This window comes from Anomaloglossus baeobatrachus, chromosome 10 (assembly GCF_048569485.1).
Source record: "Anomaloglossus baeobatrachus isolate aAnoBae1 chromosome 10, aAnoBae1.hap1, whole genome shotgun sequence".
Taxonomy (NCBI): Eukaryota; Metazoa; Chordata; class Amphibia; order Anura; family Aromobatidae; genus Anomaloglossus; species Anomaloglossus baeobatrachus.
In genome coordinates this window covers 211,797,031-211,824,694 of record NC_134362.1, presented here as the reverse complement: position 1 = coordinate 211,824,694, position 27,664 = coordinate 211,797,031, and the positions used below count along the sequence as shown (strand labels likewise).

At 56.6% G+C, this 27,664-nt stretch overlaps 1 protein-coding gene across 3 annotated transcripts; it reads right to left on the bottom strand.

Moving 5' to 3' along the window:
* Positions 1-431: 431 nt before the first annotated feature.
* ZDHHC7 (zDHHC palmitoyltransferase 7) lies at positions 432-23,753 on the bottom strand. 3 transcript variants are annotated; one of them, XM_075325316.1, is made up of 8 exons: positions 23,642-23,753; positions 17,910-17,991; positions 15,881-16,204; positions 12,458-12,582; positions 11,421-11,517; positions 5,420-5,501; positions 1,388-1,518; positions 432-757 (listed from the first exon to the last, which is right to left on the bottom strand). In XM_075325316.1, exons 3-8 carry the CDS (start codon positions 16,184-16,186, stop codon positions 584-586), a joined length of 915 nt encoding a protein of 304 aa, XP_075181431.1. In that variant the 5' UTR covers positions 16,187-16,204; positions 17,910-17,991; positions 23,642-23,753; the 3' UTR covers positions 432-583. The 3 variants fall into 3 exon arrangements, with proteins under 3 accessions (XP_075181431.1, XP_075181432.1, XP_075181433.1); XM_075325317.1 differs by lacking the exon at positions 23,642-23,753 and adding an exon at positions 23,502-23,587; XM_075325318.1 differs by lacking the exon at positions 23,642-23,753 and adding an exon at positions 20,447-20,700.
* Between the last annotated feature and the right edge of the window lie 3,911 nt (positions 23,754-27,664).

The window sequence follows — 27,664 nt, the reverse complement described above, 5'->3', positions numbered from 1 at the left end:
TAAGCGTTCTATGACGTGTGGGGTGGAGCTGAGCGAGGCCTGCCCGGCCCACGCGCGTTTCACTGCGAGATGCCAAAATCAGACGATGACAGAAACCGCAGCGGGGGGAGGACGGAGAGGAGATGGAGACGACAGCAGCGAGGATCGAGTGAAGCGCAGCGGCGGAAGCGACAGCCGCCATGCAGGCGGAGAGCGGGACCTGCATGCTGAAACCTTCCCCCGGGGACCCCCGGCCCCCAGTATCCAGCGATAAAACCTTGTACACAAATCTCATCCATAAAAAATCTTTAGACAAGAACTAAAAAATAAACCCACAAGAATCCGGACCCTGTAGCAGAATAAAAGACGCCTCGGCCCCTGCAGCGCCGCCCCCCGCAGCGTCGCCCCCCCGCAGCGTCGCCCCCCCCGCAGCGTCGCCCCCCCCGCAGCGTCGCCCCCGCGCCGCCCCCCGCAGGTGCCATTTATAGCAGTGGAATCTGCCGGAGCCGCCGCCGGATTTGTCTTTTTGGTCATTGGTTGGATTTTGTGCAGACGATTCCTGCGCCGTCCCATAAATACGGATTCACATGATCCCGGGGAAACCTCAGACCGAGAACTCCATGCCTCCTCGCCGCGCTCGCAGGAAACGTCTGGTCTGGAGACCGGCAAAGGGGTTAATCCACAGGAAAGATGGCTGCCCCCCGAACACGGACCGCATGCCGTCCCACCGCAGCCGCCGCTCCCAGGTCGGCTTCTCACTCTTCAGCCGCTCAATCTCCTGCCGGCAAGAAAAGAAACACATACTGAGCAGTGCGCCGTGCAGGACTCCGGGAAAGCTGAGTGACAACCAGCGCAGAGAGCTGGGACCACCAGTGGCTGTCAGAGAACCCCCCCAGGCTCCTAATTATACGACATTTCCCCCACAGCCACCGCTATATATGTAGACATGCAGGAGCCTGGGAAAGCCGGGTGACACACACGTACCGTCTCATCGGGGGAAGGGGGACACACACGTACCGTCTCATCGGGGGAAGGGGGACACGTACCATCTCATCGGGGGGGACACATACGTACCGTCGCATCGGGGGGAGGGGGGGGGACACACACGTACCGTTGCATCAGGGGGAGGGGGGGACACACGTACCGTCGCATCGGGGGGGACACACGTACCGTTGCATCGGGGGGGGGAGGGGGGGACACACGTACCGTTGCATCAGGGGGAGGGGGGGGGGGACACACGTACCGTCGCATCGGGGGGACACACGTACCGTTGCATCGGGGGGGAGGGGGGGACACACACGTACCGTTGCATCAGGGGGAGGGGGGGGGACACACGTACCGTCGCATCGGGGGGAGGGGGGACACACACGTACCGTCTCATCGGGAGGAGGGGGGGACACACACGTACCGTCTCATCGTTGCATATTGAGTGGATCTGGGTCCCGAACATGACAGCGGTGAAAGTGAGGAAGAGGAGGCCCTCGAGGCACAGGAAGATCATGAGGATGACCGTGACCGGGGGCGAGAAGGAGCTGCAGTCTGCGGGCGAGAAACAGCGCGGGGTTACACAGGCGAGAAGCGGGGAGACTGCGGCCTGACTGGGGACCCCCAATATACACAGGGGACCCCGATATACACAGGGGTCCAGGGAACAACCAGAGACACACAAGGGGACCCCGATATATACACAGGGGTCCGGGGAGTAAACAGACACACAAGGGGACCCCGATATATACACAGGGGTCCGGGGAGCAACCAGAGACACAAGGGACCCCGATATATACACAGGGGTCCGGGGAGTAAACAGACACACAAGGGGACCCCGATATATACACAGGGGTCCGGGGAGCAACCAGACACACAAGGGGACCCTGATATATACACAGGGGTCCGGGGAGCAACCAGACACACAAGGGGACCCCGATATATACACAGGGGTCCGGGGAGCAACCAGACAGACAAGGGGACCCCGATATATACACAGGGGTCCGGGGAGCAACCAGACACACAAGGGGACCCCGATATATACACAGGGGTCCAGGGAGCAACCAGAGAGACACCAGGGGCCCAGGGAGCAACCAGAGACAAGGGGGCCCCCGATATACAGTGGCATATAAAAGTCTGGGCGCCCCTGGTCAAAATTACTGTTAACATGAACCGTTAAGCAAGTTGAAGATGAAATAATCTGTAAGAGGCAGAAAGTTACAGAGGACACATCGCTTTTGAATTTTAGGCAAAAATAGAAAGTATTTTCAAGTTTTACATTTTAAAAAGTTACAAAAAAGAAAATTGGAATGCAAAAGTTTTGGCACCCTTGGAGATTTGCGTGCGCAGATCACTTTGACCGAGGATTCGGACCTTAATTACGCTGTCAGGGTTATGGTTTGTTCTCTATCATCAGGTGATGGAAATTTCACAGCTTATAAATACCCGGCCTCCTGTAACCTGGTGCCAAAAAGCAGCAGCCATGGGTTCTTCTAAGCAGCTGCCTAGCACTCTGAAAATGATGGACGCCCAAAGAGCAGGAGAAGGCTAGAAGAAGATATAAAGTGTTTAAGTTGCCCTTTTCTCAATTCACAATGTAAATTAAGAAATAGCCGTTACCAGGAACAAGCAACATTTCTGTGACAGCTGCTCATATTATTGCTAGAGAGGTAAACCAGAGCCCCTGCGTGACTGCAAAAGACCTTCAGGAAGATGTAGCAGACTCTGGAGTTGTGGTGCATTGTTCTACTGTTCAGAGACACCTGCACAAATATGGCCTTCATGGAAAAGTCACCAGAAGAAACGTCTCCTGCGTCCGCACCAGAAAATTCAGCATCAGACGTCTGCAAAAGATCATCTAAACAAGCCTGGAGCATTCTAGGAACAAGTCCTGTGGACCGATGCGGATAAAATAGAACGGGCCACAATGATCAAAGGAATGTGTGGAGAAAAAAGGGCACAGAGTATCAGGAAAAGAACATCTCGCCAACCATGAAGCATGGGGGAGGATCAATCATGCTCTGGGGATGTGTTCCAGCCAATGGCACGGGGAACATTTCACGGGGAGAGGGAAGAATGGATTCAATGAAACTTCAACAAACTCCTGATGAAAAAAATAACATTTTCTGGAAAACAAAAGCTGAAGGAGAAAAGAAAAGGGAGTTAAAAAAAAAAAAAAAAAAAAAAAAAAAAAGGGGAAAAAAAGAAGAAAAAGAAAAAGAAAAAAAAGAAGAAGAAGAAGAAGAAGAAGAAGAAGAAGAAGAAGAAGAAGAAGAAGAAGAAGAAGAAGAAGAAGAAGAAGAAGAAGAAGAAGAAGAAGAAGAAGAAGAAGAAGAAGAAGAAGAGGGGGAGGGAAACAAGAGGGGGAGGGAAACAAGAGGGGGAGGGAAACAAGAGGGGGAGGGAAACAAGAGGGGGAGGGAAACAAGAGGGGGAGGGAAACAAGAGGGGGAGGGAAACAAGAGGGGGAGGGAAACAAGAGGGGGAGGGAAACAAGAGGGGGAGGGAAACAAGAGGGGGAGGGAAACAAGAGGGGGAGGGAAACAAGAGGGGGAGGGGAAACAAGAGGGGGAGGGAAACAAGAGGGGGAGGGAAACAAGAGGGGGAGGGAAACAAGAGGGGGAGGGAAACAAGAGGGGGAGGGAAACAAGAGGGGGAGGGAAACAAAAGGGGGAGGGAAACAAAAGGGGGAGGGAAACAAAAGGGGGAGGGAAACAAAAGGGGGAGGGAAACAAAAGGGGGAGGGAAACAAAAGGGGGAGGGAAACAAAAGGGGGAGGGAAACAAAAGGGGGAGGGAAACAAAAGGGGGAGGGAAACAAAAGGGGGAGGAAAACAAAAGGGGGAGGAAAACAAAAGGGGGAGGAAAACAAAAGGGGGAGGAAAACAAAAGGGGGAGGAAAACAAAAGGGGGAGGAAAACAAAAGGGGGAGGAAAACAAAAGGGGGAGGAAAACAAAAGGGGGAGGAAAACAAAAGGGGGAGGAAAACAAAAGGGGGAGGAAAACAAAAGGGGAGGAAAACAAAGGGGGAGGAAAACAAAGGGGGAGGAAAACAAAGGGGGAGGAAAACAAAGGGGGAGGAAAACAAAGGGGGAGGAAAACAAAGGGGGAGGAAAACAAAGGGGGAGGAAAACAAAGGGGGAGGAAAACAAAGGGGGAGGAAAAACAAAGGGGGAGGAAAACAAAGGGGGAGGAAAACAAAGGGGGAGGAAAACAAAGGGGGAGGAAAACAAAGGGGGAGGAAAACAAAGGGGGAGGAAAACAAAGGGGGAGGAAAACAAAGGGGGAGGAAAACAAAGGGGGAGGAAAACAAAGGGGGAGGAAAACAATAGGCGGAAAAAAGAAAGAGGAGAAAAGATGAAGGCTTTTACAAATGTATAATAGTCCTAAACACACGTCAAAATCCACAATAGATAACCTCAAAAGGCGCAAAATGAAGGTGTTACAATGGCCCTCACAGTCCCCTGATCTGAACATCATTGACAATCTGTGGCGTGAGCTCAAAAGAGCAGTGCATGCAAGACGAGCCAGGAATCTCACAGAACTGGAAGACGTCTCCAAGGAAGAGCAGTGCATGCAAGACGAGCCAGGAATCTCACAGAACTGGAAGACGTCTCCAAGGAAGAGCAGAGCATGCAAGACGAGCCAGGAATCTCACAGAACTAGATGACTTCTCCAAGGAAGAGCAGAGCATGCAAGACAAGCCAGGAATCTCACAGAACTGGAAGACGTCTCCAAGGAAGAGCAGAGCATGCAAGACGAGCCAGGAATCTCACAGAACTGGAAGACGTCTCCAAGGAAGAGCAGAGCATGCAAGACGAGCCAGGAATCTCACAGAACTGGAAGACGTCTCCAAGGAAGAGCAGTGCATGCAAGACGAGCCAGGAATCTCACAGAACTGGAAGACGTCTCCAAGGAAGAGCAGTGCATGCAAGACGAGCCAGGAATCTCACAGAACTGGAAGACGTCTCCAAGGAAGAGCAGTGCATGCAAGACGAGCCAGGAATCTCACAAAACTGGAAGATGTCTCCAAGGAAGAGTGGAGGAAAATCCCTCAAACAAGAACTTAAAATCTCCTAGCTGCTATAAAACGCGTTCACAAGCCGCGATACTCGCCAGTGGGGCTATTATTAGGTAACATTTTCCTTTTTCTTTATTTTAAAGTGTAAAGAATTAACTTTTTTGCCTAAAAATACAAAGAATGCGTCCTCTGTAACGTTCTGCCTTTAGAGATCATTTCATCTTCATCTCGCTTAACAGTTCACAATAACAGGAACTCTGACTAGGGGCGCCCAAACTTTTGCATGGCACTGTACACATGGCTCCGGAGACACATGAGGATGAGACTGGTTACATGAGCGGACACCGGCCCTTTAACTCTGCACAATGGGTACGATAGTGAAGGGCACGGATGACCCCAAGAATACCATCAGCTGCAGGAGCGGTGGGGGTCTCACCTGTCCACTGCCCCCGCACACACGTGAAGAGCTGGAAGCCGCAGAGGACCAGAGCGTGGAGGGAGATGAGAGCGATGTACATCTGCGGAGAGAAGAGCAACCGTCAGCCGAGACCACCGCCACCGCGTACCACCGAGACCACCGCCAACACGTACCACCGAGACCACCCCTGCCGCATACCACCGAGACCACCCCTGCCGCATACCACCGAGACCACCGCCAACACGTACCACCGAGACCACCCCTGCCGCATACCACCGAGACCACCCCCAACACGTACCACCGAGACCACCGCCAACACATACCACCGAGACCACCCCCAACACATACCACCGAGACCACCCCCAACACATACCACCGAGACCACCCCCAACACATACTACCGAGACCACCGCCAACACGTACTACTGAGACCACCCCCAACACGTACCACCGAGACCACCCCCAACACGTACCACCGAGACCACCGCCAACACGTACCACCGAGACCACCCCCAACACATACCACCGAGACCACCCCTGCCGCATACTACAGAGACCACCGCCAACACGTACAACTGAGACCACCGCCAGCACGTACCACCGAGACCACCCCTGCCGCATACTACCGAGACCACCGCCAACACGTACAACCGAGACCACCGCCAGCACGTACCACCGAGACCATCCCCAACACGTACCACCGAGACCACCCCCAACACGTACCACCGAGACCACCGCCAACACGTACCACCGAGACCACCGCCAAACACGTACCACCGAGACCACCGCCAACACGTACCACCGAGACCACCGCCAACACGTACCACCGAGACCACCGCCAACACGTACCACCGAGACCACCCCCAACACGTACCACCGAGACCACCCCCAACACGTACCACCGAGACCACCCCCAACACGTACCACCGAGACCATCCCCAACACGTACCACCGAGACCATCCCCAACACGTACCACCGAGACCATCCCCGCCACGTACCACCGAGACCACCGCCCCCACGTACCACCGAGACCACCGCCAACACGTACCACCGAGACCACCGCCAACACGTACCACCGAGACCACCGCCAACACGTACCACCGAGACCACCGCCAACACGTACCACCGAGACCACCGCCAACACGTACCACCGAGACCACCGCCAACACGTACCACCGAGACCACCGCCAACACGTACCACCGAGACCACCCCCCAACACGTACCACCGAGACCACCCCAAACACGTACCACCGAGACCACCCCCAACACGTACCACCGAGACCACCCCCAACACGTACCACTGAGACCACCGCCCCCACGTACCACCGAGACCACCGCCCCCACGTACCACCGAGACCATCGCCCCCACGTACTACCAACACCACCACCGCCACGTAGCACCGAGACCACCCCTGCCGCATACCACCGAGACCACCCCCAACACGTACCACCGAGACCACCGCCAACACGTACCACCGAGACCACCCCCAACACGTACCACCGAGACCACCCCAAACACGTACCACCGAGACCACCCCCAACACGTACCACCGAGACCACCCCCAACACGTACCACTGAGACCACCGCCCCCACGTACCACCGAGACCATCGCCCCCACGTACTACCAACACCACCACCGCCACGTAGCACCGAGACCACCCCTGCCGCATACCACCGAGACCACCCCCAACACGTACCACCGAGACCACCGCCAACATGTACCACCGAGACCACTGCCAACACGTACCACCGAGACCATCGCCCCCACGTACTACCAACACCACCACCGCCACGTAGCACCGAGACCACCCCTGCCGCATACCACCGAGACCACCCCCAACACGTACCACCGAGAGCACCCCCAACACGTACCACCGAGACCACCGCCCCCACGTACCACCGAGACCACCGCCCCCACGTACCACCGAGACCACCGCCAACACGTACCACCGAGACCACCCCTGCCGCGTACCACCGAGACCACCCCCTTCCGCGTACCACCGAGACCACCGCCAACACGTACCACCGAGACCACCGCCAACACGTACCACCGAGACCACCGCCAACACGTACCACCGCCAACACGTACCACCGAGACCACCGCCAACACGTACCACCGAGACCACCGCCAACACGTACCACCGAGACCACCGCCAACACGTACCACCGAGACCACCGCCAACACGTACCACCGAGACCACCGCCAACACGTACCACCGAGACCACCGCCAACACGTACCACCGAGACCACCGCCAACACGTACCACCGAGACCACCGCCAACACGTACCACCGAGACCACCGCCAACACGTACCACCGAGACCACCCCCAACACGTACCACCGAGACCACCCCCAACACGTACCACCGAGACCACCCCCAACACGTACCACCGAGACCACCCCCAACACGTACCACCGAGACCATCCCCAACACGTACCACCGAGACCATCCCCAACACGTACCACCGAGACCATCCCCGCCACGTACCACCGAGACCACCGCCCCCACGTACCACCGAGACCACCGCCAACACGTACCACCGAGACCACCGCCAACACGTACCACCGAGACCACCGCCAACACGTACCACCGAGACCACCGCCAACACGTACCACCGAGACCACCGCCAACACGTACCACCGAGACCACCGCCAACAACGTACCACCGAGACCACCCCCAACACGTACCACCGAGACCACCCCAAACACGTACCACCGAGACCACCCCCAACACGTACCACCGAGACCACCCCCAACACGTACCACTGAGACCACCGCCCCCACGTACCACCGAGAACATCGCCCCCACGTACTACCAACACCACCACCGCCACGTAGCACCGAGACCACCCCCTGCCGCATACCACCGAGACCACCCCCAACACGTACCACCGAGACCACCGCCAACACGTACCACCGAGACCACCCCCAACACGTACCACCGAGACCACCCCCAACACGTACCACCGAGACACCCCAAACACGTACCACCGAGACCACCCCCAACACGTACCACCGAGACCACCCCCAACACGTACCACTGAGACCACCGCCCCCACGTACCACCGAGACCATCGCCCCCACGTACTACCAACACCACCACCGCCACGTAGCACCGAGACCACCCCTGCCGCATACCACCGAGACCACCCCCCAACACGTACCACCGAGACCACCGCCAACATGTACCACCGAGACCACTGCCAACACGTACCACCGAGACCATCGCCCCCACGTACTACCAACACCACCACCGCCACGTAGCACCGAGACCACCCCTGCCGCATACCACCGAGACCACCCCCCAAACACGTACCACCGAGAGCACCCCCAACACGTACCACCGAGACCACCGCCCCCACGGTACCACCGAGACCACCGCCAACATGTACCACCGAGACCACCGCCAACACGTACCACCGAGACCACCCCTGCCGCGTACCACCGAGACCACCCCTGCCGCGTACCACCGAGACCACCGCCAACACGTACCACCGAGACCACCGCCAACACGTACCACCGCCAACACGTACCACCGAGACCACCGCCAACACGTACCACCGAGACCACCGCCAACACGTACCACCGAGACCACCGCCAACACGTACCACCGAGACCACCGCCAACACGTACCACCGAGACCACCGCCAACACGTACCACCGAGACCACCGCCAACACGTACCACCGAGACCACCGCCAACACGTACCACCGAGACCACCGCCAACACGTACCACCGAGACCACCGCCAACACGTACCACCGAGACCACCGCCAACACGTACCACCGAGACCACCCGCCAACACGTACCACCGAGACCACCGCCAACACGTACCACCGAGACCACCGACAACAACGTACCAGCGAGACCACCCCTGCCGCATACCACCGAAACCACCGCCCTACGTACCACCGAGACCATCCCTGCCACGTACCACCGAGACCACCGCCCCACGTACCACCGAGACCATCCCTGCCACGTACCACCGAGACCACCCCTGCCACGTACAACCGCGTCGACCCCTGCCACGTACCACTGAGACCACCGCCGCTGAGTACCACCAAGTACCACTCAAGACAACCGCCACCACGTACCACCAAGACCACCGCTGCCGCATTCCACCGAGACCACCGCCGCTGCGTACCAATGTCTGAGCATGTGTGGGACCATGACCCTGGAGTATCACTACTCCCATCATCCCCGACCCCGGAGCTCACAATCTAATCTCCTATCACACAATGTATCACTGCTCCCATCATCCCGGACCCCGGAGCTCACAATCTAATCTCCTATCACACAATGTATCACTACTCCCATCATCCCCGACCCCGGAGCTCACAATCTAATCTCCTATCACACAATGTATCACTACTCCCATCATCCCCGACCCCGGAGCTCACAATCTAATCCCCTATCACACAATGTATCACTGCTCCCATCATCCCCGACCCCGGAGCTCACAATCTAATCCCTATCACACAATGTATCACTGCTCCCATCATCCCCGACCCCGGAGCTCACAATCTAATCTCCTATCACACAATGTATCACTGCTCCCATCATCCCCGACCCCGGAGCTCACAATCTAATCTCCTTTCCCACAATGTATTACTGCTCCCATCATCCCCGACCCCGGAGCTCACAATCTAATCTATCACACAATGTATCACTGCTCCCATCATCCCCGACCCCGGAGCTCACAATCTAATCTCCTATCACACAATGTATCACTGCTCCCATCATCCCCGACCCCGGAGCTCACAATCTAATCTCCTATCACACAATGTATCACTGCTCCCATCATCCCCGACCCCGGAGCTCACAATCTAATCTCCTATCACACAATGTATCACTACTCCCATCATCCCCGACCCCGGAGCTCACAATCTAATCTCCTATCACACAATGTATCACTGCTCCCATCATCCCCGACCCCGGAGCTCACAATCTAATCTCCTATCACACAATGTATCACTGCTCCCATCATCCCTGACCCCGGAGCTCACAATCTAATCTCCTATCACACAATGTATCACTACTCCCATCATCCCCGACCCCGGAGCTCACAATCTAATCTCCTATCACACAATGTATCACTGCTCCCATCATCCCCGACCCCGGAGCTCACAATCTAATCTATCACACAATGTATCACTGCTTCCATCTTCCCCGACCCCGGAGCTCACAATCTAATCTCCTATCACACAATGTATCACTGCTCCCATCATCCCCGACCCCGGAGCTCACAATCTAATCTCCTATCAGACAATGTATCACTACTCCCATCATCCCTGACCCCGGAGCTCACAATCTAATCTCCTATCACACAATGTATCACTGCTCCCATCATCCCCGGCCCCGGAGCTCACAATCTAATCTCCTATCACACAATGTATCACTACTCCCATCATCCCAGACCCCGGAGCTCACAATCTAATCTCCTATCACACAATGTATCACTGCTCCCATCATCCCCGACCCCGGAGCTCACAATCTAATCCCCTATCACACAATGTATCACTGCTCCCATCATCCCCGACCCCGGAGCTCACAATCTAATCTCCTATCACACAATGTATCACTACTCCCATCATCCCCGACCCCGGAGCTCACAATCTAATCTCCTATCACACAATGTATCACTACTCCCATCATCCCCGGCCCCGGAGCTCACAATCTAATCTATCACACAATGTATCACTACTCCCATCATCCCCGACCCCGGAGCTCACAATCTAATCTCCTATCACACAATGTATCACTGCTCTCATCATCCCCGACCCCGGAGCTCACAATCTAATCTCCTATCACACAATGTATCACTGCTCCCATCATCCCCGACCCCGGAGCTCACAATCTAATCTCCTATCACACAATGTATCACTGCTCTCATCATCCCCGACCCCGGAGCTCACAATCTAATCTCCTATCACACAATGTATCACTGCTCCCATCATCCCCGACCCCGGAGCTCACAATCTAATCTCCTATCACACAATGTATCTTGGACTCACTGTGAACAGCACAAAGAATCTCTGGTTCTTCTCCCCGACGCAGTTATTGACCCACGGGCAGTGATGGTCCATCTTCCGGATACATCGCTTACAGATACTGTCAGGAGAGACACAAGAGATGGTGAGGGTCCGGACTGGTCACCTCCAGAGCTGCACTCACTATTCTGCTGTTACATCGTGTCTTATCCTCCAGTCACCTCCAGAGCTGCAGTCACTATTCTGCTGTTACATGGTGTCTTATCCCCCAGTCACCTCCAGAGCTGCTCTCACTATTCTGCTGTTACATCATGTCTTATCCTCCAGTCACCTCCAGAGCTGCAGTCACTATTCTGCTGTTACATTGTGTATTATCCTCCAGTCACCTCCAGAGCTGCAGTCACTATTCTGCTGTTACATCATGTCTTATCCCCCAGTCACCTCCAGAGCTGCAGTCACTATTCTGCTGTTACATTGTGTATTATCCTCCAGTCACCTCCAGAGCTGCGGTCACTATTTTGCTGTTACATCGTGTCTTATCCTCCAGTCACCTCCAGAGCTGCAGTCACTATTCTGCTGTTACATCGTGTCTTATCCTCCAGTCACCTCCAGAGCTGCGGTCACTATTCTGCTGTTACATCCTGTCTTATCCTCCAGAGCTGCGGTCACTATTCTGCCATTACATCGTGTCTTATCCTCCAGTCACCTCCAGAGCTGCGGTCCACTATTCTGCTGTTACATCCTGTCTTATCCTCCAGAGCTGCGGTCACTATTCTGCCATTACATCGTGTCTTATCCTCCAGTCACCTTCAGAGCTGCAGTCACTATTCTGCTGTTACATCGTGTCTTATCCTCCAGTCACCTCCAGAGCTGCAGTCACTATTCTGCTGTTACATCATGTCTTATCCTCCAGTCACCTCCAGAGCTGCGGTCACTATTCTGCATATCCTGCAGTGGGTTGGGGTGGATCATGTCCAGGTTCAGTGCTGACTGATTTCTCGTAGTAAGTCAGGATCTGTGAGTGCAGCTCTGGCTGTGAGTGGAGGACGGTCCCCCGGTACCTGCAGTGATGGGCGCGCTCGGGTTTGATGCTGCAGCACTTCGGACACTTGTATATCACCTCCCCGGGCTTCAGCTGTAAACTCTCCATATATTCCTTTGTGGCGTTTCCTTTGGGCACCGCACCCTGAAGACAACCAGAAAATAACAGTGATGAGCGGACAGTGCGCGAGACCACCGGACAAAGGGGGAAGGGGGAAGAGCCCGCCGGACAGAAAGGGGGGGGAAGAGCCCGCCGGACAGAAAGGGGGGGGGACGACGAGCCCCCCGAACAGAAAGGGGGGGGGGACGACGAGCCCCATGGACAGAAAGGGGGGGGGGGGGGTACGACGAGCCCCCCGGACAGAAAGGGGGGGGGGGGGGGCGACGAGCCCCCCGGACAGAAAGGGGGGGGGACGACGAGCCCCCCGGACAGAAAGGGGGGGGGTGGGGGACGACGAGCCCCCCCGGACAGAAAGGGGGGGGGGGGACGACGAGCCCCCCGGACAGAAAGGGGGGGGGGGGACGACCGACGAGCCCCCCGGACAGAAAGGGGGGGGGGGACGACGACGAGCCCCCCCGACAGAAAGGGGGGGGGGGGGGGGGGACGACGAGCCCCCCGGACAGAAAGGGGGGGGGGACGACGAGCCCCCCCGACAGAAAGGGGGGGGGGGGGACGACGAGCCCCCCGGACAGAAGGGGGGGGGGGGGGGACGACGAGCCCCCCCCGACAGAAAGGGGGGGGGGGGGACGACGAGCCCCCCGGACAGAAAGGGGGGGGGGGACGACGAGCCCCCCGACAGAAAGGGGGGGGGGGGGACGACGAGCCCCCCGGACAGAAAGGGGGGGGGGGACGACGAGCCCCCCGGACAGAGGGGGAGGGGGACGACGAGCCCCCCGGACAGAGGGGGAGGGGACGACGAGCCCCCGGACAGAGGGGGAGGGGACGACGAGCCCCCCGGACAGAGGGGGGAGGGGACGACGAGCCCCCCCGGACAGAGGGGGAGGGGACGACGAGCCCCCCGGACAGAGGGGGAGGGGACGACGAGCCCCCCGGACAGAGGGGGAGGGGACGACGAGCCCCCCGGACAGAGGGGGAGGGGACGACGAGCCCCCCGGACAGAGGGGGAGGGGACGACGAGCCCCCCGGACAGAGGGGGAGGGACGACGAGCCCCCCGGACAGAGGGGGAGGGGACGACGAGCCCCCCGGACAGAGGGGGAGGGGACGACGAGCCCCCCGGACAGAGGGGGAGGGGACGACGAGCCCCCCGGACAGAGGGGGAGGGGACGACGAGCCCCCCGGACAGAGGGGGAGGGGACGACGAGCCCCCCGGACAGAGAGGGACGGGACGAGACCGCCGGACAGAGGGGAGGGACGAGACCGCCGGACAGAGGGGAGGGACGAGACCGCCGGACAGAGGGGAGGGACGAGACCGCCGGACAGAGAGGGGGGGGGGGGGGGGACAAGCCCGCCGCACACAGAGTTGTGAAATATAAATGTCTGTTCTGTTCCTGATCTGAGGATGAATCTGCTGCACCTCATCTCCAGGATAGGAGAGGTCACCACTTACTGCAGGGATGTATCACATCAGCCATGTACAGTGCAACCAGAAGACTCCAGCCGCTCTCTATACAGACACATCTGCAGGTTTTCCCCTCTGCTCTCTATACAGACACATCTGCAGTTTTCCCCTCCTCTTTCTATATAGACACATCTGCAGGTTTTTCCCTCCTCTCTCTATACAGACACATCTGCAGGTTTTTCCCTCTGCTCTCTATACAGACACATCTGCAGTTTTCCCCTCCTCTTTCTATATAGACACATCTGCAGGTTTTTCCCTCCTCTCTCTATACAGACACATCTGCAGGTTTTTCCCTCTGCTCTCTATACAGACACATCTGCAGGTTTTTCTCTCGTTTTCGGACAATTAGGAAGCAATATTATTTCTATTTGCCAAATGCCAGAATAATGAGAGAGAGAATGTTTTCAGGCATTTTTATTACTTTCTGTACAGTGAGAAGTTTCCATACATAAGAGCACTGTGTCTTTATACACTATGGGACCGCCCATATGATGATGTCGTGTCTTTGGAAGCTTCTGATAGGCTTATTGGAAACATCTGAGTTAATTACAGTCACACCTGTGGATATATTGTAATGCACCTGAAACACACGGCTTCTCTGTGCAGCATCAGGGGAAAGTCACAAGAAATCAGCCTGAGTCTTTATAGAGAGTGACGGGAAACTAAGTTTACACTGTACGAGGGATATAGTAAAATACCGTATATGAGCCGGAGCTTAATGAATACACAGCACTGCGGGCAAGTCACAAAAAACCTCCGCAAACCACAGACAGAAAAAAGGCGCAACTACCCAACACTCACCGAATAAATATAACCGCTACACTGTAACCAGGTGAACAAATACATCTCATATACAGGAGGCCAAACTCATATTACTACACATAGGGGCGGTATTATAGCGGTAATATATCCTGTACATAGAGGGCAGTATTATAGTAGTTATATTCTTGTACATAGGGGACAGTATTATAGTAGTTATATTCTTGTACATAGGGGACAGTATTATAGTAGTTATATTCTTGTACATAGGGGCAGTATTATAGTAGTTATATTCTTGTACATAGGGTGCAGTATTATAGTAGTTATATTCTTGTACATAGGGTGCAGTATTATAGTAGTTATATTCTTGTACATAGGGTGCAGTATTATAGTAGTTATATTCTTGTACATAGGGTGCAGTATTATAGTAGTTATATTCTTGTACATAGGGGGCAGTATTATAGTAGTTATATTCTTGTACATAGGGGGCAGTATTATAGTAGTTATATTCCTGTACATAGGGGCAGTATTATAGTAGTTATATTCTTGTACATAGGGGGCAGTATTATAGTAGTTATATTCTTGTACATAGGGGCAGTATTATAGTAGTTATATTCCTGTACATAGGGGCAGTATTATAGTAGTTATATTCTTGTACATAGGGTGCAGTATTATAGTAGTTATATTCTTGTACATAGGGTGCAGTATTATAGTAGTTATATTCTTGTATATAGGAGCAGTATTATAGTAGTTATATTCTTGTACATAGGTGCAGTATTATAGTAGTTATATTCTTGTACATAGGAGCAGTATTATAGTAGTTATATTCCTGTATATAGGGGGTAGTATTATAGTAGTTATATTCTTCCACATAGGGGCAGTAGTTTATTATGTACCTTCTTTGTGTGACTCAGGGATGATTGTGTGTTATACATGTTAATATTGGGTGTAGCCCTGTTCGTACATAATTTCTTCGCACATTATGCAGTGACGCAGCGGGAGGTGACGCAGCGGGAGGTGACGCAGCGGGAGGTGACGCAGCGGGAGGTGACGCAGCGGGAGGTGACGCAGCGGGAGGTGACGCAGCGGGAGGTGGCACTTACCGGGTCGGTCAGCATTGTTCTCAGGTGGGAGGTCAGCGCCAGCACCGCGAAGCAGTTGAACATGGTCCCATTAATGACTGAATACCAGAAGTCTCTGGAGGGCAGCAGCATCACAAAAGTCACAACAAAGTCCGCGTAGAAGACCAGCATCCAGGTGATGACGGCGCAGACCATGCCGCAGCCGTCCCGTATGAACCACAGCCGGTCCGCCAGCTCCGCCTCCGAGGGCGCGGGGTTGTAGCCATCGCTGTCGCTCAGCAGAGGATGGTGCTCCACGTCTCGGAAGCGGTGCGCCGACGCCTGCATGTCTGACGGAAGCGTGTCCTGAGGAAGAGCAGACGACAGGGGGTTACAGGGGGTTACAGAGACTTCCGCCGCACGCAGCGTCGCACCGCGGTGCACACACTTTACAGACTCCAAGGTCCGCGTGTGCGGAGAAATGAGAGGGGCAATGACCCTAAAGTCAGCGACCGGGAACCAAGAAGGGCGAGATACAGAGTGATGAGAAAGACAGGGGGCAAACGGGCTGATAACAGAGAGCAATAGATTTCAGGGAAAGTAAGAAAACTCACTGCTCCATGTTACCAGCCGCTGGGCAGAGGAGGACGGGTTTCCTCCGGATCTCACATATTCAGCTCCGGGCTTGGGGAGGACCCCGATTCTAGGAGAAGTCATCGCCCCTCGTACCCGGCACATTACCGCTATACTGTGAATCACGCGGTCAGGTCTGAGGCTGTCAGGAAAGCGCTGACACTTCCTCATAGAGGTGATGTTTTGTCTATTCTACCTCTCGAGAGCAGCTTGCATCCAGCCGAGGGTCTGTTACACTGTATCCAGAGCGGCTCGCATCCGGCCGAGGGTCTGTTACACTGTATCCAGAGCGGCTCGCATCCGACCCAGGGTCTGTTACACTGTATCCAGAGCGGCTCGCATCCGACCCAGGGTCTGTTACACTGTATCCAGAGCGGCTCGCATCCGACCCAGGGTCTGTTACACTGTATCCAGAGCGGCTCGCATCCGACCCAGGGTCTGTTACACTGTATCCAGAGCGGCTCACGTCCGGCCGAGGGTCTGTTACACTGTATCCAGAGCGGCTCGCATCCGACCCAGGGTCTGTTACACTGTATCCAGAGCGGCTCACGTCCGGCCGAGGGTCTGTTACACTGTATCCAGAGCGGCTCGCATCTGACCCAGGGTCTGTTACACTGTATCCAGAGCGGCTCGCATCCGACCCAGGGTCTGTTACACTGTATCCAGAGCGGCTCGCATCCGACCCAGGGTCTGTTACACTGTATCCAGAGCGGCTCGCATCCGGCCGAGGGTCTGTTACACTGTATCCAGAGCGGCTCGCATCCGACCCAGGGTCTGTTACACTGTATCCAGAGCGGCTCGCATCCGACCCAGGGTCTGTTACACTGTATCCAGAGCGGCTCGCATCCGGCCCGAGGGTCTGTTACACTGTATCCAGAGCGGCTCGCATCCGGCCGAGGGTCTGTTACACTGTATCCAGAGCGGCTCGCATCCGACCCAGGGTCTGTTACACTGTATCCAGAGCGGCTCGCATCCGGCCGAGGGTCTGTTACACTGTATCCAGAGCGGCTCGCATCCGACCCAGGGTCTGTTACACTGTATCCAGAACGGCTTGCATCCGGCCGAGGTCTGTTACACTGTATCCAGAGCGGCTCGCATCCGGCCGAGGGTCTGTTACACTGTATCCAGAGCGGCTCGCATCCGACCCAGGGTCTGTTACACTGTATCCAGAGCGGCTCGCATCCGGCCGAGGGTCTGTTACACTGTATCCAGAGCGGCTCGCATCCGGCCGAGGGTCTGTTACACTGTATCCAGAACGGCTTGCATCCGGCCGAGGTCTGTTACACTGTATCCACTGCAATCAATCCTGATAAATGTAATAGACCATCAGGACAGCAGAGCGGACACTGGACACATTGTAACAAACCTTCAGCTGTGGATAGATTCTGGATCATAGGAAGCCTTCATGCCCACGGCGGTGCCGGATCCCAGGACTCACCTCTCAGCCCAGACAATGGCTACGCAGACATCGCAGGCGGCTCCTGACCCCGGGATCCACGCGACATCACGTCCGGAGAGATCTGCAAAGAGAGAAGTCAGGGCAGTGAGGCCGGAGGGCGAGGACGGAGGTGCAGCCGGTAACCCCAGAGCGATCACTCCGCAGCACTGACCTGCACGGACGCGTCCCCCGACGTCACACGTATAAAACCGCGCAGCTAATCAGAGCGGCCGCTGGGAGCCGCGCAGATTATAATCCCAAATTTATAGCGCTCAGTATAATTAATTATAGACAGCTAAGTAAATCTCTGAGTCACCGGCCGTCAGACGGGTTCTGGAGAATGTGACCGGGCCGGTTCACCCAGGACGAGCAGAACCGGGAGCACAGAGCCGGACAACCCGAGGCCCGGGAATTCTCAGCACCCGGCATCATCAGGCAGGTCTGCAGGGGTTAATAATACAGAAACGTGCGGGGTCCGGACCCGACCTGAGCCCCTAAAAATATTATATATATATATATATATATATATATATATATATATATATATATATATATATATATATATATATATATATATATATATATATATATATATATATATATAGAGAGAGAGAGAGAGAGATATAGATATAGATATATATATATATATATATATCTATCTATATCTCTCTCTCTATATATATATATTATTTATATATATATATATATATATATATATATATATATATATATATATATATATATATATATATATATATATATATATATATATATATATATATATACAGAGAGAGAGAGAGAGATATAGATATAGATATATAGATATATATATAACACACACATACACATATATATATATATATATACAGTGCAGACCAAAAGTTTGGACACACCTTGTGAAAGAGTTTTATTTCGATGACTCTGAAAATTGTAGATTCACATTGAAGGCATCAAAACTATGAATTATCACATGTGGAATGAAATAATTAACAAACAAGTGTGACACAACTGACTATATGTCTAATATTCTAGGTTCTTCACAGTCGCCGCCTTTTGCTGTGATTACTGCTTTGCACACTCTTGGCATTCTCTTGATGATCTTCAGTCACCGGAAATGGTCTCCAACAGTCTTGAAGGAGTTCCCAGAGATGCTGAGCACTTGTTGGCCCTTTTGCCTTCACTCTGGGTCCAGCTCACCCCAAACCATCTCGATTGGGTTCAGGTCTGGTCTCGATTGGGTTCAGGTCTGGTGACTGTGGAGGCCAGGTCATCTGGCGTAGCCCCCATCACTCTCCTTCTTAGTCACATAGCCCTTACACAGCCTGGAGATGTGTTTGGGGTATTGTCCTGTTGAAGAATAAATTATGGTCCAACTAAACAGAAACCGGATGGAATAGCACGCCGCTGCAAGATGCTGTGGTAGCCATGCTGGTTCTGTATGCCTTCAATTCTGAATAAATCCCCAACAGTGTCACCAGCAAAGCCCCCCCCCCCCTCCCCCATCACACCTCCTCCTCCTCCATGCTTCATAGTGGGAACCAGCCATGTAGAGTCCATCCGTTCACCTTTTCTACAAAGACACGGTGGTCGGATCCAAAGATCTCACATTTGGAGTCATCAGAGCAAAGCACAGATTTCCACCGGTCTAATGTCCATTCCTTGTGGTCTCTTCTGCTTGTTGCCGGTCCTTAGCAGGGGTTTCCTAGCAGCTATTTTACCATGAAGGCTGCTGCACAAAGCCTCCTCTTAACAGGTGTTCTAGAGATGTGTCTGCTGCTAGATCTGTGCGGCATTGACCTGGTCTCTAATCTGAGCTGCTGTTAACCTGCGATTTCTGAGGCTGGTGACTCGGATAAACTTATCCTCCGCAGCAGAGGTGACTCTTGGTCTTCCTTTCCTGGGGTGGTCCTCATGTGAGCCAGTTTCTTTGTAGCGTTTCATGGTTTTTGCCACTGAACTTGGGGACACTTTCAAAGTTTTCCCAATTTTTCGGACTGACTGACCTTCATTTCTTAATGTAATGATGGCCGCTCGTTTTTCTTTACTCAGAATTTGTATTATGGCAAGAAAAAAGCAGCTAACAGTGTATTCAGTAGGACAATCAGCTGTATCCACCAGACTCTGCACAACACAACTGATGGGCCCAACCCCATTTATAAGGCAAGAAATCCCAATTATTAACCCTGACAGGGCGCACCTGTGAAGTGAAAACAGTTTCCGGTGACAAGACAATGCCAAGAGTGTGCAAAGCAGGAATCAAAGCAAAAGGCGGCGACTGTGAAGAACCTAGAATATAAGACATATTGTCACTTGTGTCACACTTGTTTGTTAAGTCTTTCATTCCACATGTGGTAATTCATAGTTTTGATGCCTTCAAAGTGAATCTACAATTTTCAGACTCATGGAAATAAAGAAAACTCTTTGAATGAGAAGGTGTGTCCAAACTTTTGGTCTGTACTGTACATATATACATACACATACACACGTAAAAGGGTAACAATGTTTTGCAATTTTGACTTTCCAGCTCCAAATCTCACCATCCACTGCAGCAGATGTCTCAAACACACGGTGGTCCGTGGCCCCTCCGGCTGCTTCTTTAGGCCCACAAGCACGTGCCCCCTTTGACGATTGTGGCCGAAGCAGGGGCCGCAGCTGTCAGTGCTTAATTTCAGATGAAGGTTCTACCGGCTCTGCGCAGTCAAGTTCTCTCTGCACTAGTCCAATGGCAGCAGCTGGCCAATCAGAGGCAAGCAACTGATGTGTATGACAGAGAAGAGACCTGACCAGTATACACCAACACTGGGAATACAGCTCAGGAGCGGCAGCAGGCAGCACACAGCCGGCTCAGGAGCGGCAGCAGGCAGGCGGCAGCACACAGCCGGCTCAGGAGCGGCAGCAGGCAGGCGGCAGCACACAGCCGGCTCAGGAGCGGCAGCAGGCAGGCGGCAGCACACAGCCGGCTCAGGAGCGGCAGCAGGCAGGCGGCAGCACACAGCCGGCTCAGGAGCGGCAGCAGGCAGGCGGCAGCACACAGCCGGCTCAGGAGCGGCAGCAGGCAGGCGGCAGCACACAGCCGGCTCAGGAGCGGCAGCAGGCAGGCGGCAGCACGCAGCCGGCTCAGGAGCGGCAGCAGGCAGGCGGCAGCACGCAGCCGGCTCAGGAGCGGCAGCAGGCAGGCGGCAGCACGCAGCCGGCTCAGGAGCGGCAGCAGGCAGGCGGCAGCACGCAGCCGGCTCAGGAGCGGCAGCAGGCAGGCGGCAGCACACAGCCGGCTCAGGAGCGGCAGCAGGCAGGCGGAAGCACACAGCCGGCTCAGGAGCGGCAGCAGGCAGGCGGCAGCACACAGCCGGCTCAGGAGCGGCAGCAGGCAGCACACAGCCGGCTCAGGAGCGGCAGCAGGCAGCACACAGCCGGCTCAGGAGCGGCAGCAGGCAGCACACAGCCGGCTCAGGAGCGGCAGCAGGCAGGCGGCAGCACACAGCCGGCTCAGGAGCGGCAGCAGGCAGGCGGCAGCACACAGCCGGCTCAGGAGCGGCAGCAGGCAGGCGGCAGAACACAGCCGGCTCAGGAGCGGCAGCAGGCAGGCGGCAGCACACAGCCGGCTCAGGAGCGGCAGCAGGCAGGCGGCAGCACACAGCCGGCTCAGGAGCGGCAGCAGGCAGGCGGCAGCACACAGCCGGCTCAGGAGCGGCAGCAGGCAGGCGGCAGCACACAGCCGGCTCAGGAGCGGCAGCAGGCAGGCGGCAGCACACAGCCGGCTCAGGAGCGGCAGCAGGCAGGCGGCAGCACACAGCCGGCTCAGGAGCGGCAGCAGGCAGGCGGCAGCACACAGCCGGCTCAGGAGTGGCAGCAGGCAGGCGGCAGCACACAGCCGGCTCAGGAGCGGCAGCAGGCAGGCGGCAGCACACAGCCGGCTCAGGAGCGGCAGCAGGCAGGCGGCAGCACACAGCCGGCTCAGGAACAGCAGCAGGCAGGCGGCAGCACACAGCCGGCTCAGGAGTGGCAGCAGGCAGGCGGCAGCACACAGCCGGCTCAGGAGCAGCAGCAGGCAGGCGGCAGCACACAGCCGGCTCAGGAGTGGCAGCAGGCAGGCGGCAGCACACAGCCGGCTCAGGAGTGGCAGCAGGCAGGCGGCAGCACACAGCCGGCTCAGGAGCGGCAGCAGGCAGGCGGCAGCACACAGCCGGCTCAGGAGCGGCAGCAGGCAGCACACAGCCGGCTCAGGAGCGGCAGCAGGCAGGCGGCAGCACACAGCCGGCTCAGGAGCGGCAGCAGGCAGGCGGCAGCACACAGCCGGCTCAGGAGTGGCAGCAGGCAGGCGGCAGCACACAGCCGGCTCAGGAGCAGCAGCAGGCAGGCGGCAGCACACAGCCGGCTCAGGAGTGGCAGCAGGCAGGCGGCAGCACACAGCCGGCTCAGGAGCGGCAGCAGGCAGGCGGCAGCACACAGCCGGCTCAGGAGTGGCAGCGGGTATTCGTCCTTTACAGAAATTTCATGGATTTGTCAATATAATTTAACAAATTATGTTTGTAATTATCAATCAGTAACCATAGAAACGGCCGAATAAAAGAGCGAAAAACACAAACCACAAAACGTGAAAAACAAAATGTGTCAGTCTGTAGATATGTGACAGCGCCGGCCTCCAGATCAGCCTCCATCCGGACCCGTCTCAGGCACCACTTCAGACAGAGGCTAATCTGCAGGCCGGCGCAGCTCCATATGGAGGCTGATCCGGACGGAGGCTGATCTGGAGGCCGGCGCCGCGCCGGACAGAGGCTGTAGTATACGCAGGTCGTCACCGCTCTGGACAGAGGCTGTAGTATACGGAGGCCGGCGTCGCTCCGGATGGAGGCTGTAGTATACGGAGGCCGGCGTCGCTCCGGATGGAGGCTGTAGTATACGGAGGCCGGCGTCGCTCCGGATGGAGGCTGTAGTATACGGAGGCCGGCGTCGCTCCGGATGGAGGCTGTAGTATACGGAGGCCGGCGTCGCTCCGGATGGAGGCTGTAGTATACGGAGGCCGGCGTCGCTCCGGATGGAGGCTGTAGTATACGGAGGCCGGCGTCGCTCCGGATGGAGGCTGTAGTATACGGAGGCCGGCGTCGCTCCGGATGGAGGCTGTATACGGAGGCCGTCGCCGGTCCGGATGGAGGCTGTATAGGGAGGCCGTCGCCGGTCCGGATGGAGGCTGTATACGGAGGCCGGCGTCGGTCCGGATGGAGGCTGTATACGGAGGCCGTCGCCGGTCCGGATGGAGGCTGTATACGGAGGCCGTCGCCAGTCCGGATGGAGGCTGCATACGGAGACCGGCGTCAGTCCGGATGGAGGCTGTATACGGAGGCCGGCGTCAGTCCGGATGGAGGCTGTATACGGAGGCCGGCGTCAGTCCGGATGGAGGCTGTATACGGAGGCCGGCGTCGCTCCGGATGGAGGCTGTATACGGAGGCCGCTCTGCGCTGTATACGGAGGGGATGCTCCTATATCCGCTGTTCACACTCAGGCTCCGCAGCTGCGGCTCCCGTACATACATGCAGTCCCCGTCACATTGCCGCACTGTCTGCACTCAGCCCTCGCACATGCGCGGATATTCACCTGTCCTGGTTATTCCTGAGGTGACACCTGTCACACGCGGCTGCTGCAGCGCCTCTTGGCCCTTGCCCCGGGGATGTCCTCCCGGCCGCTGCCCCTCCCTCCCGCCCCCCGGCCGCTGTCACCTGGCGCCGCCTCCTCACCTGCCCCCGCCGCCGCGCTCCTCCATTGTCCCTCGGATGCCGCCACAGCCCCTCCGTCTCCGCCTGGACCCAGCTGCCACTTCCGGGGTCGGGGATCGGCTCTTTCCGGAGCCGCTGAAGAGGATTTCGGTGAATTTCGGGGAGTCTGTAACACGCATGCGTCAGGTCATGGAACGTACAGAATACGGCGGAGTATTGACGCCATATTGCTTGAGGGCAAAAAAAAAAAAAAAGGCATGTGTCCGCCATCTTGGTTGTGGCAGATTGTTTTACCTCTCCTTCATAACTAGATATATCTGCGCAGTGTATGAGGCAGGAGTGTATGGGGCAGAAGTGTATGGGGCAGGAGTGTATGGGGCAGAAGTGTATGGGGCAGAAGTGTATGGGGCAGAAGTGTATGGGGCGGGGGTGTATGGGGCAGGAGTGTATGGGGCAGGAGTGTATGGGGCGGGGGGTGTATGGGGCAGGAGTGTATGGGGCAGAAGTGTATGGGGCAGGAGTGTATGGGGCGGGGGTGTATGGGGCAGGAGTGTATGGGGCAGGAGTGTATGGGGCAGGAGTGTATGGGGCAGGAGTGTATGGGGCAGGAGTGTATGGGGCGGAAGTGTATGGGGCGGGGGTGTATGGGGCAGGAGTGTATGGGGCGGGGGGTGTATGGGGCAGGAGTGTATGGGGCAGGAGTGTATGGGGCGGAAGTGTATGGGGCGGGGGTGTATGGGGCAGAAGTGTATGGGGCAGGAGTGTATGGGGCAGGAGTGTATGGGGCAGGAGTGTATGGGGCGGAAGTGTATGGGGCGGGGGTGTATGGGGCAGGAGTGTATGGGGGCAACAGTGTATGGGGCGGGGGTGTATGGGGCAGGAGTGTATGGGGCGGGGGTGTATGGGGCAGGAGTGTATGGGGCAGAAGTGTATGGGGCAACAGTGTATGGGGCGGGGGTGTATGGGGCGGGGGTGTATGGGGCAGGAGTGTATGGGGCGGGGGGTGTATGGGGCGGGGGTGTATGGGGCAGAAGTGTATGGGGCGGGGGTGTATGGGGCGGGGGTGTATGGGGCAGAAGTGTATGGGGCAGGAGTGTATGGGGCGGAAGTGTATGGGGCGGAAGTGTATGGGGCAGAAGTGTATGGGGCAGAAGTGTATGGGGCAGAAGTGTATGGGGCAGAAGTGTATGGGGCAGAAGTGTATGGGGCAGAAGTGTATGGGGCAGAAGTGTATGGGGCAGAAGTGTATGGGGCGGGGGTGTATGGGGCAGGAGTGTATGGGGCAGGAGTGTATGGGGCAGGAGTGTATGGGGCGGAAGTGTATGGGGCGGAAGTGTATGGGGCGGGGGTGTATGGGGCGGGGGTGTATGGGGCGGGGGTGTATGGGGCAGAAGTGTATGGGGCGGGGGTGTATGGGGCGGGGGTGTATGGGGCGGGGGTGTATGGGGCAGGAGTGTATGGGGCAGAAGTGTATGGGGCAGAAGTGTATGGGGCGGGGGTGTATGGGGCGGGGGTGTATGGGGCAGAAGTGTATGGGGCAGAAGTGTATGGGGCAACAGTGTATGGGGCGGGGGTGTATGGGGCAACAGTGTATGGGGCGGGGGTGTATGGGGCAGGAGTGTATGGGGCAGAAGTGTATGGGGCAGAAGTGTATGGGGCAGAAGTGTATGGGGCGGGGGTGTATGGGGCAGGAGTGTATGGGGCAGGAGTGTATGGGGCAGGAGTGTATGGGGCAGGAGTGTATGGGGCGGGGGTGTATGGGGCGGGGGTGTATGGGGCATTAGTGTATGGGGCGGGGGTGTATGGGGCAGAAGTGTATGGGGCGGGGGGTGTATGGGACAGAAGTGTATGGGGCAGGAGTGTATGGGGCAGAAGTGTATGGGGCAGGAGTGTATGGGGCAGAAGTGTATGGGGCAGGAGTGTATGGGGCAGGAGTGTATGGGGCAGAAGTGTATGGGGCAGAAGTGTATGGGGCAGAAGTGTATGGGGCAGAAGTGTATGGGGCAGAAGTGTATGGGGCAGAAGTGTATGGGGCAGAAGTGTATGGGGCAGAAGTGTATGGGGCAGAAATGTATGGGGCAGAAGTGTATGGGGCAGAAGTGTATGGGGCGGGGGTGTATGGGGCAGAAGTGTATGGGGCGGGGGTGTATGGGGCAGAAGTGTATGGGGCGGGGGTGTATGGGGCAGGAGTGTATGGGGCGGGGGTGTATGGGGCGGGAGTGTATGGGGCGGGGGTGTATGGGGCAGGAGTGTATGGGGCAGGAGTGTATGGGGCAGGAGTGTATGGGGCAGGAGTGTATGGGGCAGGAGTGTATGGGGCAGGAGTGTATGGGGCAGGAAAGTATGGGGCGGGAGTGTGTGGGGCGGGGGTGTGTGGGGCGGGGGTGTGTGGGGCGGGGGTGTATGGGGCGGGGGGTGTATGGGGCGGGGGTGTATGGGGCAGGAGTGTATGGGGCGGGGGTGTACGGGGCGGGGATGTACGGGGCGGGGGTGTACGGGGCGGGGGTGTACGGGGCGGGAGTGTACGGGGCGGGAGTGTACGGGGCAGAAGTGTATGGGGCGGGGGTGTACGGGGCAGAAGTGTATGGGGCGGGGGTGTACGGGGCAGAAGTGTATGGGGCGGGGGTGTACGGGGCAGAAGTGTATGGGGCGGGGGTGTACGGGGACGGGGGTGTACGGGGCGGGAGAGTGTACGGGGCGGGAGAGTGTACGGGGCGGGAGAGTGTACGGGGCGGGAGAGTGTACGGGGCGAGAGAGTGTACGGGGCGAGAGAGTGTACGGGGCGAGAGAGTGTACGGGGCGAGAGAGTGTACGGGGCGAGAGAGTGTACGGGGCGAGAGAGTGTACGGGGCGAGAGAGTGTACGGGGCGAGAGAGTGTACGGGGCGAGAGAGTGTACGGGGCGAGAGAGTGTACGGGGCGAGAGAGTGTACGGGGCGAGAGAGTGTACGGGGCGAGAGAGTGTACGGGGCGAGAGAGTGTACGGGGCGAGAGAGTGTACGGGGCGAGAGAGTGTACGGGGCGAGAGAGTGTACGGGCGAGAGAGTGTACGGGGCGAGAGAGTGTACGGGAAAGCCCCAAACCTCAGAAGAAGAAGTGAGTGACCTGCCCCATGTCTCCTCATCAGTCACCATTGTCACACAACAATCCCTCAGATAATCTTCTACAGGACCGCCGCATTCTCCGGCCACAGCTGCCCCCGGACGGCCATCACATACCAGTCTGATCCTCGTGTCTGCCCACCCAAGAAACATCCACACAAATCACTCCGACACCAGACTCTGCTGGAGCCGTGACCAGTGCAGACAGAAAGGTAAAAGCGGTAGGAGGGCGGCTAAAGCAAAGCAGTCATCTTATCAGACAGGGCTTTATAACATCTGGAGGTCCGTGCAGCACTGTGGAGAGGACGGGCAGGTGATAGAGAGGAGGAGATGTAGGGGGGTGCAGCACTGTGGAGAGGACGGGTAGGTGATAGAGATGAGGAGGAGATGTAGGGAGGTGCAGCACTGTGGAGAGGACGGGTAGGTGATAGAGATGAGGAGGAGATGTGGGGCGGTGCAGCACTGTGGAGAGGACGGGTAGGTGATAGAGATGAGGAGGAGATTATGGGGTAGGTGCAGCACTGTGGAGAGGACGGGCAGGTGATAGAGAGGAGGAGATGTAGGGGGGTGCAGCACTGTGGAGAGGACGGGTAGGTGATAGAGATGAGGAGGAGATGTAGGGAGGTGCAGCACTGTGGAGAGGACGGGTAGGTGATAGAGATGAGGAGGAGATGTAGGGGGTGCAGCACTGTGGAGAGGACGGGTAGGTGATAGAGATGAGGAGAAGATGTAGGGGGTGCAGCACTGTGGAGAGGACGGGTAGGTGATAGAGATGAGGAGGAGATGTAGGGAGGTGCAGCACTGTGGAGAGGACGGGTAGGTGATAGAGATTAGGAGGAGATGTAGGGCGGTGCAGCACTGTGGAGAGGACGGGTAGGTGATAGAGATGAGGAGGAGATGTAGGGGGTGCAGCACTGTGGAGAGGACGGGTAGGTGATAGAGAT